The 14358-nt window shown below is 58.7% G+C and overlaps 1 protein-coding gene across 1 annotated transcript; it reads right to left on the bottom strand.

Moving 5' to 3' along the window:
- Positions 1–2823: 2823 nt before the first annotated feature.
- Positions 2824–14099, bottom strand: OXA1L (OXA1L mitochondrial inner membrane insertase). The gene is made up of 10 exons (XM_080361586.1): positions 14052–14099; positions 13887–13973; positions 12763–13072; positions 9974–10117; positions 8817–8902; positions 7848–8012; positions 5651–5755; positions 4494–4659; positions 4282–4362; positions 2824–2947 (listed from the first exon to the last, which is right to left on the bottom strand). Exons 1-10 carry the CDS (start codon positions 14091–14093, stop codon positions 2844–2846), a joined length of 1290 nt encoding a protein of 429 aa, XP_080217712.1. The 5' UTR covers positions 14094–14099; the 3' UTR covers positions 2824–2843.
- Between the last annotated feature and the right edge of the window lie 259 nt (positions 14100–14358).

The raw sequence follows: 14358 nt of genomic DNA, 5'->3' as shown, positions 1-14358 counted from the left end.
GCCGACGGGTGGGGGGGGGGGTGGGGGAGGGGTGGGGGGTGGGGAAAGTGGCTCGAAATTGGGTTAAAAGGGTCTAAAGTGGAGGTAAAATGGGAAGGAGTGGATCCAAGATGGCCGCCAGATTGGGTGAAATGGACAGAAATTGAGTTAAAATTGGCAGAAATTGAGTTAAAATGGGCAGAAATTGACGTAGAATGGGAAGTAGTGGATCCAAGATGGCCGCCAGATTGGGTGAAATGGACAGAAATTGAGTTAAAATTGGCAGAAATTGACGTAGAATGGGAAGGAGTGGATCCAAGATGGCCGCCAGATTGGGTGAAATAGGGTGGAATTGAGTTTAAATTGACAGAAATTGAGTTAAAATGATAGGAAATGGATCCAAGATGGCCGCCGGATTGGGTGAAATAGGGTGGAATTGAGTTTAAATTGAGAGAAATTGAGTCAAAATGGAGACAAATTGAGTTAAAATGGGAAGGAATGGATCCAAGATGGCCGCCAGATTGGGTAGAATGGGCTGAAATTGACTTAAAATGGACAGAAATTGATGTATAATGGTAGGAAATGGATCCAAGATGGCCGCCAGATTGGGTAGAATGGACAGAAATTGAGTTAAAATTGGCAGAAATTGAGTTAAAATGGGCAGAAATTGACGTAGAATGGGAAGTAGTGGATCCAAGATGGCCGCCAGATTGGGTGAAATAGGGTGGAATTGAGTTTAAATTGACAGAAATTGAGTTAAAATGGCCCAAAATTGGCTTAAAATGGACAGAAATTGACATACAATGGGAAGGAATGGATCCAAGATGGCCGCCGGTCAAAACAAGATGGCCGCCAGATTGGGTGAAATGGGCTGGAATTGAGTTAATATGGATAGAAATTGACTGAAAATGGACAGAAATTGACGTAAAATGGACAGAAATTGACATATAATGATAGGAAATGGATCCAAGATGGCCGCCGGTCGAAACAAGATGGCCGCCAAATGGGATAGAATGGCCCGAAATTGACTTAAATTGGAAAGAAATTGACTTAAACTGACCCAAAATTGAACTGTAATGATAAGAATTGGATCCAAGATGGCCGCCAAATTGGATAAAATGTCCCAAAATTGACCTAAATTGCCTCAAAATTGACGTATAATGGTAAGAGGTGGATCCAAGATGGCCGCCAAATTGGGTAGAATGGGCTGGAATTGACTTAAAATGGACAGAAATTGAGTTAAACTGACCCAAAATTGAACTGTAATGATAAGAATGGAAATCAAGATGGCCGCCAAATTGGCTAAAATGGCCCCAAATTGGCTTAAAATGGACACAAATTGACTTAAAATGATAGGATATGGATCCAAGATGGCCGCCAAATTGATTAAATGGCCCAAAATTGGCTTAAATTAGCCCAAAATTGACTTAAAATGGCCCCAAATTGACATAAAATGGGAAGAAATGGATCCAAGATGGCCGCCAGATTGGCTGAAATGGCCCGAAATTGGCTTAAATTGGCCCAAAATTGAGTTAAAATGGCCCCAAATTGCCGTGAACTGATAGGAAATGGGTCCAAGATGCCGCCAAATTGATTAAATGGCCCCAAATTGACCCAAAATGGACAAAAATTGGCTTAAAATGATAAGAATAGAAACCAAGATGGCCGCCGGTCTGACTAAGTTGGCCCAAAATTGACTTAAATTGGCCCAAAATTGACGTAAAATGGTACAAAATGGGTCCAAGATGGCGGCCAAATTGGGTAAAATGACCCAAAATTGTCTTAAAATGGAGAGAAATTGAGTGAAAATGGCCCAAAATGACCTAAAATGATAAGAATTGAAACCAAGATGGCCGCCGGTTGGATGGAATGGCCCCAAAATGGCTTAAAATGGCCCCAAATTGACTGAAATTGGCCCAAAGTTGAGCGATAATGATAAAAGTTGAAACCAAGATGACGCCAAATTGGGTGAAATGGCCCCAAATTGACCCAAAATGGCCCAAAATTGACCCAAAATGGTGAAAAGTGGATCCAAAATGGCCGCCAAATTGGGTAAAATGGCCCAAAATTGACTTAAATTGACCCAAAACGGCTCAAAATTGAGCGATAATGATAAGAAATTAAACCCCGGTGGGCGCCAAACGGACCAAAATGCCCCAAATTCACTTTAATGCTCAAAAATGACCCAAATTGGCCCAAAATTGCCCCAAAATGAGCGGAAGCAAAATGGCCGCCGCGCGGCCCCAAAACGGCGCCAAATTGACCCAAAACGGCCTCAAATTGACCCAAATTGGCGGCGAATCCGCGCAGGACAACCAGAAACCCACAGAAATTGACCCAAAATGCCCCAAAATGTTGAAAATTCAGTTAAAATTGATTTTAAATGGGTGAAATAAACTGCAACAAAATGGCCGCCGCTCCATTTTTGGTCACTTTTAGGCCTTTTTTATGATTGGCGGGCACGCTAAGCCCCGCCCCCTCCCCCCCTTGCCGCTTTTAAGCGAAAAAACCGCGATTTTTGATAATAAAATACCAATAAACCCCATTTTTCCAAATGGACCCAGGCGTCCGGGGCTTCGCTTCCAAGATGGCGCCGCCTCGGTATATCCCAGCGTGCACCGCGCAGTGTGGGGGGGGCGGGAAGACGCATGCGCCTCGTTATATCCCAGCGTGCACCGCGGCGCAGCGCATGCGCCTCGTTATATCCCAGCGTGCACCGCGGCGCCGCGTTAAGCGGCGCCGCGGTGCACGCTGGGATATAACGAGGCGCCCCGCCGCCATTGCTACCGCCCCCCCCAGTGTCACGTGAGCGCCCCGGCGGCCAATCAGAAGCCGCGGAGGCGATTTTGGGGTGAAAAAGCCGTTTATTGGGGTCCCAGAGTCTCTTTCCAGGGACGTTTCGGGGGGGGCGGGGGGGGGAGGGGCGGCGGCCCCAGGGGGTTCTGGGAGAACGTCTGACGGAGGGGACCTGGGGGGGAAAGAGGGGGGTTAGTGGGGACCCAGGAGTGCCCCAAGGGGACCCAGGAGTGCGGGAGGGACCCAGGAGTGCCCCAAGGGACCTAAGACTTCAGGAGGGACCCAGGCGTTCGAGAGGGACCCAGGAGTGCCCCAAAGGACCCAAGAGGTTGGGAGGGACCCAGGAGTGCCCCAAAGGACCCAGGAGTTTGGGAAGGACCCAGGAATGCCCCAAAGGACCCAAATCTTTGGGGAGGGACCCAGGAGTCCGGGAGGGACCCAGGAGTGCCCGAATGGACCTAAGACTTCAGGAGGGACCCAGGAGTGCCCCAAGGGACCCAGGCATTTGGGAGGGACCCAGGAGTTCGGGAGGGACCCAGGAGTGCCCCGAGGGACCCAAGAGATTGGGAGGGACCCAGGAGTGCCCCAATGGACCTAAAACTTCAGGAGGGACCCAGGAGTGCCCCAAGGGACCCAGGAGTGCCCCAAGGGACCTAAGACTTCAGGAGGGACCCAGGAGTGCCCCAGGGGACCCAAGAGATTGAGAGGGACCCAGGAGTGCCCCAAGGGACCCAGGCGTCCTGGAGGGACCCAGGAGTGCCCCAATGGACCCAGGAGTTCGGGAGGGACCCAGGAGTGCCCCGAGGGACCCAAGAGATTGGGAGGGACCCAGGAGTGCCCCAATGGACCTAAGACTTCAGGAGGGACCCAGGAGTGCCCCAAGGGACCTAAGACTTCAGGAGGGACCCAGGAGTGCCCCAGGGGACCCAAGAGATTGAGAGGGACCCAGGAGTGCCCCAAGGGACCCAGGCGTCCTGGAGGGACCCAGGAGTGCCCCAATGGACCCAGGAGTTCGGGAGGGACCCAGGAGTGCCCGAATGGACCTAAGACTTCAGGAGGGACCCAGGAGTGCCCCAAGGGACTCAGGCGTCCGGGAGGGACCCAGGAGTTCGGGAGGGACCCAGGAGTGCCCCGAGGGACCCAAGAGATTGGGAGGGACCCAGGAGTGCCCCAATGGACCTAAAACTTCAGGAGGGACCCAGGAGTGCCCCAAGGGACCCAGGAGTGCCCCAAGGGACCTAAGACTTCAGGAGGGACCCAGGAGTGCCCCAGGGGACCCAAGAGATTGAGAGGGACCCAGGAGTGCCCCAAGGGACCCAGGCGTCCTGGAGGGACCCAGGAGTGCCCCAATGGACCCAGGAGTTCGGGAGGGACCCAGGAGTGCCTCAATGGACCCAAGACAATGGGAAGGACCCAGGAATGCCCCAATAGACCCAAGACTTCAGGAGGGACCCAGGAGTTCAGGAGGGACCCAGGAGTGCCCCAGGGGACCCAGGCGTCCGGCACCTTTTCCCGCCGTCTCCAGGCGCCGCCGCCGCTGCCGCTCGCGCTCCTGCGCCTGCTTCTCCGCTCGCGCCGTCGCCCACTCTGCAAACCCAAAACGCCCCCAAATCACCCCAAAATCACCCCAAGAACCCCCCCAAACCCCCATTGACACCCCATTGAAACCCCGACCCCCCCAAAGCCCCAAACCCGCCGCGTTTCGCCCCATTTCTCACCCTCGCGCAGCCGCTCCAGGAGCCCCCGCCGGGGGGCGGGGCCGGAGGGGGGCGGGGCCTGAGGGGGCGGGGCCACGCGGAGCCACGCCCTGAGGGCGGGCACGCGCAGCAGCGCCGTCTGCACGAGGCTGAAGGTGTTGGACGTCAGCCAATAGGTGAGCACGGCCTAAGGAGGACACGCCCCCCACCCCCCCCCACCACGTGGTGAGGGAACGCCCCCGCCGGACGCCTGGGTCCCCTGGGGAACGCCTGGGTCCATTGGGGAACGCCTGGGTCCCTCCTGAACTCCTGGGTCCCTCCTGAACTCCTGGGTTTCTTGGGGCACTCCTGGGTCCCTCCTGAAGTCTTGGGTCCATTGGGGTATTCCTGGGTCCCTCCCGAACTCCTGGGTCCATTGGGGCACTCCTGGGTCCCTCCCGAACTCCTGGGTCCCTCCTGAAGTCTTAGGTCCATTGGGGTATTCCTGGGTCCCTCCCGAACTCCTGGGTCCCTTGGGGCACTCCTGGGTCCCTACTGAAGTCTTAGGTCCCCTTGGGGCACTCCTGGGTCCCTCCCGAACGCCTGGGTCCCTTGGGGCACTCCTGGGTCCCTCCCGAACTCCTGGGTCCATTGGGGCACTCCTGGGTCCCTCCTGAACTCCTGGGTCCATTGGGGCATTCCTGGGTCCCTCCCGAACTCCTGGGTCCATTGGGGCACTCCTGGGTCCCTCCTGAAGTCTTAGGTCCATTGGGGCACTCCTGGGTCCCTCCCGAACTCCTGGGTCCCTTGGGGCACTCCTGGGTTTCTTGGGGCACTCCTGGGTCCCTCCCAAACTCCTGGGTCCCTTGGGGCATTCCTGGGTCCCTCCTGGACTCCGAGGTCCCCTGGGGCACTCCAGGGTCCCTGGGGCACTCCTGGGTCCCTTGGGGCACTCCTGGGTCCCTGGGGCATTCCGGGGTCCCTGGGGCACTCTTGGGTCCCTGGGGCACTCCTGGGTCCCTGGGGCACTCCTGGGTCCCTCCCGAACTCCTGGGTCCCTTGGGGCACTCCTGGGTCCCTCTTGAACTCCTGGGTCCCAGGGGCACTCCGGGGTCCCCTGGGGCACTCCTGGGTCCCAGGGGCACTCCGGGGTCCCCTGGGGCACTCCTGGGTCCCTGGGGCACTCCTGGGTCCCTTACCGTGGGGAAGTGCAGGATGAAGGGCAGGAACACCAGTGGGAGGAGCCTGAGCAGCTGCCGCGTTGGCCCCGCCCCCGGGCTGGACACGCCCACCTCGGCCCCCGCCTGCGGGACACAGCGACCCATAGCGACCCACAGCGACCCATAGCGACCCCATAGACCCCCTATAGACCCCCCATAGCGACCCATAGCGACCCACAGCGACCCCATAGACCCCCTATAGACACCCCATAGCGACCCATAGAGACCCATAGCGACCCACAGCGACCCCATAGAGATCCCAAAGACCCCCTATAGACCCCCCATAGCGACCCATAGAGACCCATAGCGACCCACAGCGACCCCATAGAGATCCCATAGACCCCCTATAGACACCCCATAGCGACCCCATAGAGACCCCATAGAGACCCATAGCGACCCCATAGACCCCCTATAGACACCCCATAGAGACCCCACAGCGACCCACAGCGACCCATAGCGACCCATAGCGACCCCCTATAGAGACCCCATAGACACCCCATAGAGACCCCATAGAGACCCATAGCGACCCATAGCGACCCACAGCGACCCCATAGACCCCCTATAGACACCCCATAGAGACCCCATAGTGACCCATAGAGACCCCATAGTGACCCATAGAGACCCCATAGAGACCCCATAGCGACCCATAGACACCATAGAGACCCATAGAGACCCATAGAGACCCATAGAGACCCCATAGTGACCCATAGAGACCCATAGAGACCCATACAGACCCATAAAGACCATAGAGACCCATAGAGGCCATAGAGACCCATAGAGACCCATAGAGACCCATACAGACCCATAGAGACCCATACAGACCCATACAGACCCGTAGAAACCCCAAAGCGACCCATAGAGACCCCATAGTGACCCCATAGTGACCCTTAGACACCCCATAGCGACCCATAGTGACCCACAGACCCCCCATAGCGACCCATAGAGCCCCCATAGTGACCCATAAACACCCCATAGCAACCCCATAGAGACCCATAGACACCCCATAGAGACTCTATGGGTCCCATTGATCCCCATTGATTCCCATTGACCCCCATGGACACCCATTGACCCCATTGACCCCCACTGATCTCTATGGGTCTCTATGGGTCTTATTGACCCCCATTGACCCCATTGAGCCCCATTGATTCCCATTAATTTCTATGGGTGTCTACGGGTCCCATTGCCCCCCATTGATCTCTATGGGTCCCATTGACTCCCATTGATCCCCATTGACTCCCATTGACCCCCATTGGCCCCCTTGACTCCATCGACCCCATTGACCCATTGACCCCATTGACCCCCATCTACCCTATTGATCTCTATGGGTCCCTATGGGTCCCATTGACCCCCACTGAACCCACTGACCCCCACTGATCTCTATGGGTCCCATTGACCCCCATTGACCCCCTTGACTGCATTGACCCCCATTGACTCCCATTGATCCCCATTGATCCCCATTGACCCCCATTGACCCCCATTGACCCCCATTGACCCCCATTGATCTCTATGGGTCCCATTGACCCCATTGACCCCCATTGACCCCATTGGCCCCCATTGATCTCTATGGGTCCCATTGACCCCATTGACCCCCTTGACTCCCATTGACTCCCATTGATCCCCATTGACTCCCATTGACCCCCATTGATCTCTATGGGTCCCATTGACTCCCATTGACCCCCATTGACCCCCATTGATCCCCATTGATCTCTATGGGTCCCATTAACTCCCATTTACCCCCATTGACACCCTTGACCCCCACTGATTCCCATTCACCCCCACTGACCCCCATTGATCTCTATGGGTCCCACTGACTCCCATTGCCCCCCATTGACTCCCATTGACCCCCACTGATCCCCATTGACTCCCATTGACCCCCATTGACCCTCATTGATCCCCGTTGACCCCCATTGACCTCCATTGATCTCTATGGATCTCTATGGGTCCCATCGCCCCCATTGCCCCATCACCCCCATCACCCCCATTGACCCCATTGCCCCATCGCCCCCATCACCCCCATTGCCCCATTGACCCCATTGACCCCATCACCCCCATTGCCCCATTGACCCCATCGCCCCCATCACCCCCATTGCCCCATTGACCCCATCACCCCCATCACCCCCATTGCCCCATCGCCCCCATCACCCCCATTGCCCCATTGCCCCATCACCCCACTGACCTCCAGCACCATCCATGTGGTGGCGGTGACCATGACGGGCAGCACGTAGAGCGGATCCGGCGCCGCCAGGTCGGGGACCCACCCCCAGCCCCCCGAGTGCAGCCCCGGCAGCGGCGCGGCCGCCATGGCCCGCAGCGCCAGGAAGAACGACACGAACAGCGGCGTCTGCGCACACAGGGGCACGCCTGGGTCCCCCCCGCACGCCTGGGTCCCTCCCCCGAGCCTCAAGTCCCTCCCGCACTCCTGGGTCCCTCCCCGAAGGTTTGGGGCTATGGGGGCACTCCTGGGTCCCTCCCCAACTCTTGGGTCCCTTGGGGCACTCCTGGGTCCCTCCCGAACTCCTGGGTCCCTCCCAAAGGTTTGAGTCCATTGGGGCACTCCTGGGTCCCTCCCAAAGGTTTGGGGCCATTGGGGCACTCCTGGGTCCCTCCCGAACTCTTGGGGCCATTGGGGCACTCCTGGGTCCCTCCCCAAAGGTTGGGGGCCATTGGGGCACTCCTGGGTCCCTCTGCAACTCTTGGATCCCTCCCCAACTCTTGGGTCCATTGGGGCACGCCTGGGTCCCTCCCAAAGATTTGGGGCCATTGGGGCACACCTGGGTCCCTCCCGAACGCCTGGGTCCCTCCCAAAGGTTTGAGTCCATTGGGGCACTCCTGGGTCCCTCCCGAACTCTTGGGGCCATTGAGGCACTCCTGGGTCCCTGGGGCACTCCTGGGTCCCTTCCGAACTCTTGGGGCCATTGGGGCACTCCTGGGTCCCTCCCCAACTTTTGGGTCCCTCTCTGCACTATTAGGTCCATTGGGGCACTCCTGGGTCCCTCCCGAACTCCTGGGTCCCTCCCCAACCCTTGGGTCCCTCCCCAGCTCTTGGGGCCATTGGGGCACTCCTGGGTCCCTGGGGCACTCCTGGGTCCCTATTTGGGTCCCTTGGGGCACTCCTGGGTCCCCGGGGCACTCCTGGGTCCCTCACCTGCACCAGCGGCACCAGGAAGCCCCTGAGCGGGTTCACGTCGTGCTTCTTCTGATAGGCCACCAGCTCCGAGTACACCCGCGCCACTTCCGGAAGGGGCGGGGCGTCAGGAGGCCACGCCTCCATAGGCCACACCCCTCCCATAGGCCACACCCCTTCCCTAAGCCACACCCCCTCCCATAACCCCTATTAGCATCTCATTATAAACGGGTTGCTGGCCCTTTAAGGGTGTAGTAGCGGGATTAAGCCACGCCCCTCCCAGTAGCCCCGCCCACCCGCATTTAAAGACACAGTCACCCCAATCACCCCATTACTCCCAATAGCGCTACAAGCCCCGCCCCCTTCCCTTGGCCACACCCCCTCCCTAGAGACTCCACCCCCATTGACTCCACCCCCATTGACTCCGCCCCCTCCCTAGAGGCTCCACCCCCCTCCCTAGAGACTCCACCCCCATTGACTCCACCCCCTCCCTAGAGACTCCACCCCCATTGACTCCACCCCCCCTAGAGACTCCACCCTTTCCCTAATGACTTCACCCCCAGTGACTCCACCCCCTCCCCAATGACTCCTCCCCCTCCCTAGCGACCCCACCCCCTCCTTCTTGACTCCACCCCCAGCGACTCCACCCCCTCCTTAGTGTCCCCACCCCCCATTGACTCCACCCCCCATTGACTCCACCCCCTCCCTAGTGACTCCACCCCCATTGACTCACCCCACAGCCCCCACCACCTCTCCCTTAACCCTGCCCCCTTTACGCCCCGCCCCTTTATGCCCCGCCCCCTTTAAGCCCCACCCACCCCATTCCCCATCCCAATCCACACTGCCCCCACCACCTCTCCCTCACCCCCTCCCCCTTTTCCCTCGCCCCGCCCCCTTTAAGCCCCGCCCCCCGAAGCCCCACCCACCCCATTCCCCATCCCAATCCACACTGCCCCAGCACCTCTCCCTCACCCCCTCCCCCCTTCCCCTCGCCCCGCCCCCTTTAAGCCCCGCCCCCTTTAAGCCCCGCCCACCCCATTCCCCATCCCAAGCCACAATGCCCCAGCACCTCCCCCTTGCCCCCACACCCCTTTCCCTCGCTCCGCCCCCCCGAAGCCCCGCCCCCCGCCCTCCCCGGCCCCGCCCCCTTTGGCCCCGCCCCCCGGAGCCCCGCCCACCCTGGACGTGGTCCTGGTGGGCGCGGGCGCTGCGCAGGCGCTGGTGCAGGCGCTGCAGGTGCGGCAGGTGCAGGGCCAGGCGGGCGGCCTCGCGCTGCCCGCGCAGCACCAGCGGCAGCAGCAGGATGCGTGCGCACAGCGTGCCTGCGGGACAATGGGGGTCAGTGGGGGCGATGGGGGGGATTGGGGGCAATGGGGGAAATGGGATCAATAGGGGCAATGGGGGCAATGGGGACATGGGGGGATTGGGGGTGATGGGGGAATATGGGGTCAATGGGGGTCAATGGGGGTAATGGGAGTGATGGGGGTTAATGGGGCCAATGGGGGCAATGGGGGGATTGGGGTAATGGGGGGATTGGGGGCGATGGGGGTCAATGGGGGGATAGGGGTCAATGGGGGCAATGGGAGGATTGGGGGCAATGGGGGGATATGGGGGGATATGGGGATATAGGGGACAATGGGGGCAATGGGGGGATTGGGGTAATGGGGGGATTGGGGGCGATGGGGGTCAATGGGGGGCAATGGGGGTCAATGGGAGGATAGGGGTCAATGGGGGCAATGGGAGGATTGGGGGCAATGGGGGGATATGGGGAGATATGGGGATATAGGGGACAATGGGGTCAATGGGGGTCAATGGGATCAATGGGGTCAATGGGGATCAATAAGAGTCAATAAAAATCAATAAGAGTTAATGCAGACTAATAAGAGTCAATGGGGTCAATGGGGGTCAATGATGTCAATGGGGTCAACGGGGATCAATAAGAGTCAATAGGAATCAATAAAAGTTAATGCAGATTAATAAGAGACAATGGGGTCAATGGGAGCAATGGAATCAATGGGATCAATGGAATCAATGGGGGTCAATGGGGGTCAATGGGGAGATATGAGGTCAATAGGGCAATGGGGGCAATAGGGAGATTGGGGACAATGGGGTCAATGGGGGGATATGGGGATATAGGAGACAATAGGGTCAATAAGGGGCCATGGGGACAATGGGGGCAATGGGGTCAATGGGGGGATATGGGGATATAGGGGACAATGGGGGCAATGGGGTCAATGGGGGGATATGGGGATATAAGGGACAATGGGGTCAATGGGCGTCAATGGGGGCAATGAGGGTGATGGGGGGATTGGGGGCAATGGGGGGATTGGGGGGATATGGGGTTAATGGGGGGTAATGGGTCAATGGGGTCAACGGGGGCGAAGAGGTCAATGGGGATCAATAAGAGTCAACAGGAGTCAATAAGAGTTAATGCGGATCAATAAGAGTCAATGGGGTCAATGGGGTCAATGGGGTCAATGGGGCCAATGGGGGTCAATGGGGCCAATGGGAATCAATGGAGATCAATGAGAATCAATGGGGGGATATGGGGGGATATGGGGCTCAATGGGGGGATATGGGGGGATATGGGGGGATATGGGGGGATATGGGGGGATATGGGGGGATATGGGGATATAGGGGTCAATGGGGGCAATGGGGGGCAATGGGGGCGATGGGGGGATATAGGGGTCAATGGGGACAATGGGCATCAATGGGGGCAATGGGTCAATGGGGGCAATGGGTCAATGGGGGCAATGGGTCAATGGGGGCAATGGGGGGATTGGGGACAATGGGGGTAATGGGGGGATATGTGGATATAGGGGACAATGGGGTCAATGGGCGTCAATGGGGGCAACGGGTCAATGGGGGGATATGGGGGGGTATGGGGGGATAGGGGTCAATGGGGGCGATGGGGGGATTGGGGGCAATGGGGGGACTGGGGGGATATGGGGTCAATGGGGGTCAATGGGGGTCAATGGGGGGTAATGGGAGTGATGGGGGTTAATGGGGCCAATGGGGGGATTGGGGGTAATGGGGGGATTGGGGGTAATGGGGGTCAATGGGGGTCAATGGGAATCAATGGGGGTCAATGGGAATCAACGGGGGTCAATGCAGAGATATGGGGGGATATGGGGGGATATGGGGGGATATGGGGGGATATGGGGATCAATAAGAGTCAATAGGAGTCAATGAGAGTTAATACAGATTAATAAGAGTCAATGGGGTCAATGGGGTCAATGGGGATCAATGGGGATCAACGGGGGTCAACGGGGGGATATGGGGATATAGGGGTCAATGGGTCAATGGGGTCAATGGGGACAACGGGGGCAATGGGTCAATGGGGGTGATGGGGGTCAATGAGGATCAATGGGGATCAATGGGGGGCAATGGGGGCGTCAGGAGGGTCTCTATGGGTCACTCTATGGGTCTCTATGGGTCCCCATTGGTTTCTATTGGGACCCACAGCGTCCCCAGGGTCCTAAAACCCGCCCTCCCTATGAGTCCCTATGGGTCTCTATGGGTCCCCATGGCTCTCTATGGGGTTCTATGGGTCCCTATGGGTCCCCATGGCTCTCTATGGGGCTCTATGGGTCACTCTATGGGTCCCTATGGGTCCCCATTGGTCTCTATTGGGACCTGCGGACTCCCCAGGGTCCTAAAACCCGCCCTCCCTATAGATCCCTATGGGTCCCCATGGCTCTCTATGGGTCCCTATGGGTCCCCATGGCTCTCTATGGGTCCCTATGGGTCACTCTATGGGTCTCTATGGGTCCCCATTGGTCTCTATTGGGACCTGTGGACTCCCCAGGGTCCTAAAACCCGCCCTCCCAATGTCCTCTATGTCCCCTATGGGGCCGCCTATGGGGCACCCCACAACTTGTGGGTCAGAGGACCAAAGTGGGGGCGCGTGGGACCCCCGTGGGTCAGCGGGAGCCCCAAAACAGCCCGAATTGAGCCCAAAAAGCACCTGTGGCGATGGCGCCCCACCAGGGCAGCCCCACGTCCATGTGCAGGAACTGCAGGAAGTTCTGGATCAGCCCCACGGGCGTGGGGGCGCCCAGCCCCACATCCTCCAGCAGCACCGGCCCCACACTTGGGGGGCAGGGGGGCTGCGCCGCGCCCGGACCCATAACTGACGAATCCAGACCCATAAGTGACGAATCCGGCCCCATAGGTGATGAATTGGGGCCCGTAGGGGGTGAATCCGGACCCATAGATGGGGGGCATGGCGAGGTCGGACCCACACTTGGGGGGCTCAGCCCCACGGAGGCAACGGCCTGGAATAAAGGGAGAGGGGTTATAGGGGGCTGCCCCATAGATATCAAGGGGGACCCATTGATTAGGTCACAGACCCCAGTGCTGCCCCATAGACCCCAATTCTGCCCCATAGAGCCCAGTTCTGCCCCACAGGTCCCCCCATAGACCCCAATGCTGCCCCATAGATCCCCATTCTGCCCCATAGATCCCCCATAGGCCCCAATTCTGCCCCATAGACCCCCCATAGATCTCCCCATAGACCTCAGTGCTGCCCCATAGACCCCAATGCTGCCCCATAGAGCCCCCCATGGACCCCAATGCTGCCCCATAGAGCCCAATTCTGCCCCATAGATCTCCCCTTAGATCCCAATGCTGCCCCATAGAGCCCAGTTCTGCCCCATAGAGCCCCCATAGACCCCAATGCTGCCCCATAGAGCCCAATTCTGCCCCATAGAGCCCAATGCTGCCCCATAGACCCCAATTCTGCCCCATAGAGCCCAATTCTGCCCCATAGAGCCCCCCACAGACCCCAATGCTGCCCCATAGACCCCCCATAGACCCCAATGCTGCCCCATAGACCCCAATGCTGCCCCATAGACCCCCCCACAGACCCCAATGCTGCCCCATAGACCCCAATGCTGCCCCATAGATCCTCCCATAGACCCCAATGCTGCCCCATAGAGCCCCCACAGACCCCAATGCTGCCCCATAGACCCCAGTTCTGCCCCATAGACCCCCCACAGACCCCAATGCTGCCCCATAGAGCCCCCCACAGACCCCAATGCTGCCCCACAGAGCCCAATTAACAACTCACTCTTAATTAACCCCACTGACCTGCTCGCCGCCGCTTCCCAACCCCCGAATTAGAAGCGCTTGGAGCCCCGTCCGGCTCCTCCAGGGCCAGGACGGTCCCCGAAGCGCCTGCGGAGCGACACAGCGTCAAATCAAGGCGTTAATTGGCGTTAATTAGCGTTAATTAGCGCTAATTAGCGGCCTCACCTGAGCGCGAAGCGGCCGCAGCCGCAAGACCGCCGCCATCATGGCGGCCTGAGGGGAAGGGTAGAAGCCGGAAGGGGCGTGGCTTAGCCCCCAAAGCGCGCTCTCCCATTGGTCCGCCGGCCGGCGAGTGGGCGTGGCCGATGACGCTCAGAGCGAGTGAGGGCAGCCCGCTTGTGGGCGTGGCTACGCGCCTCGCTTCCCCCCGCTCACCTCGCATTGCGATTGGTTGGAGGGGTAAAAGCTGGGCGTGGCTTTGACGCCGCGCAGCGGCCATTGGCGCTGAGGGCAGCCCGCTCGTGGGCGTGGC

The sequence above is a fragment of the Nesoenas mayeri genome, assembly GCF_963082525.1.
Source record: "Nesoenas mayeri genome assembly, chromosome: 34".
NCBI lineage: Eukaryota > Metazoa > Chordata > Aves > Columbiformes > Columbidae > Nesoenas > Nesoenas mayeri.
This window is presented reverse-complemented; position numbering and strand designations above follow the sequence as displayed.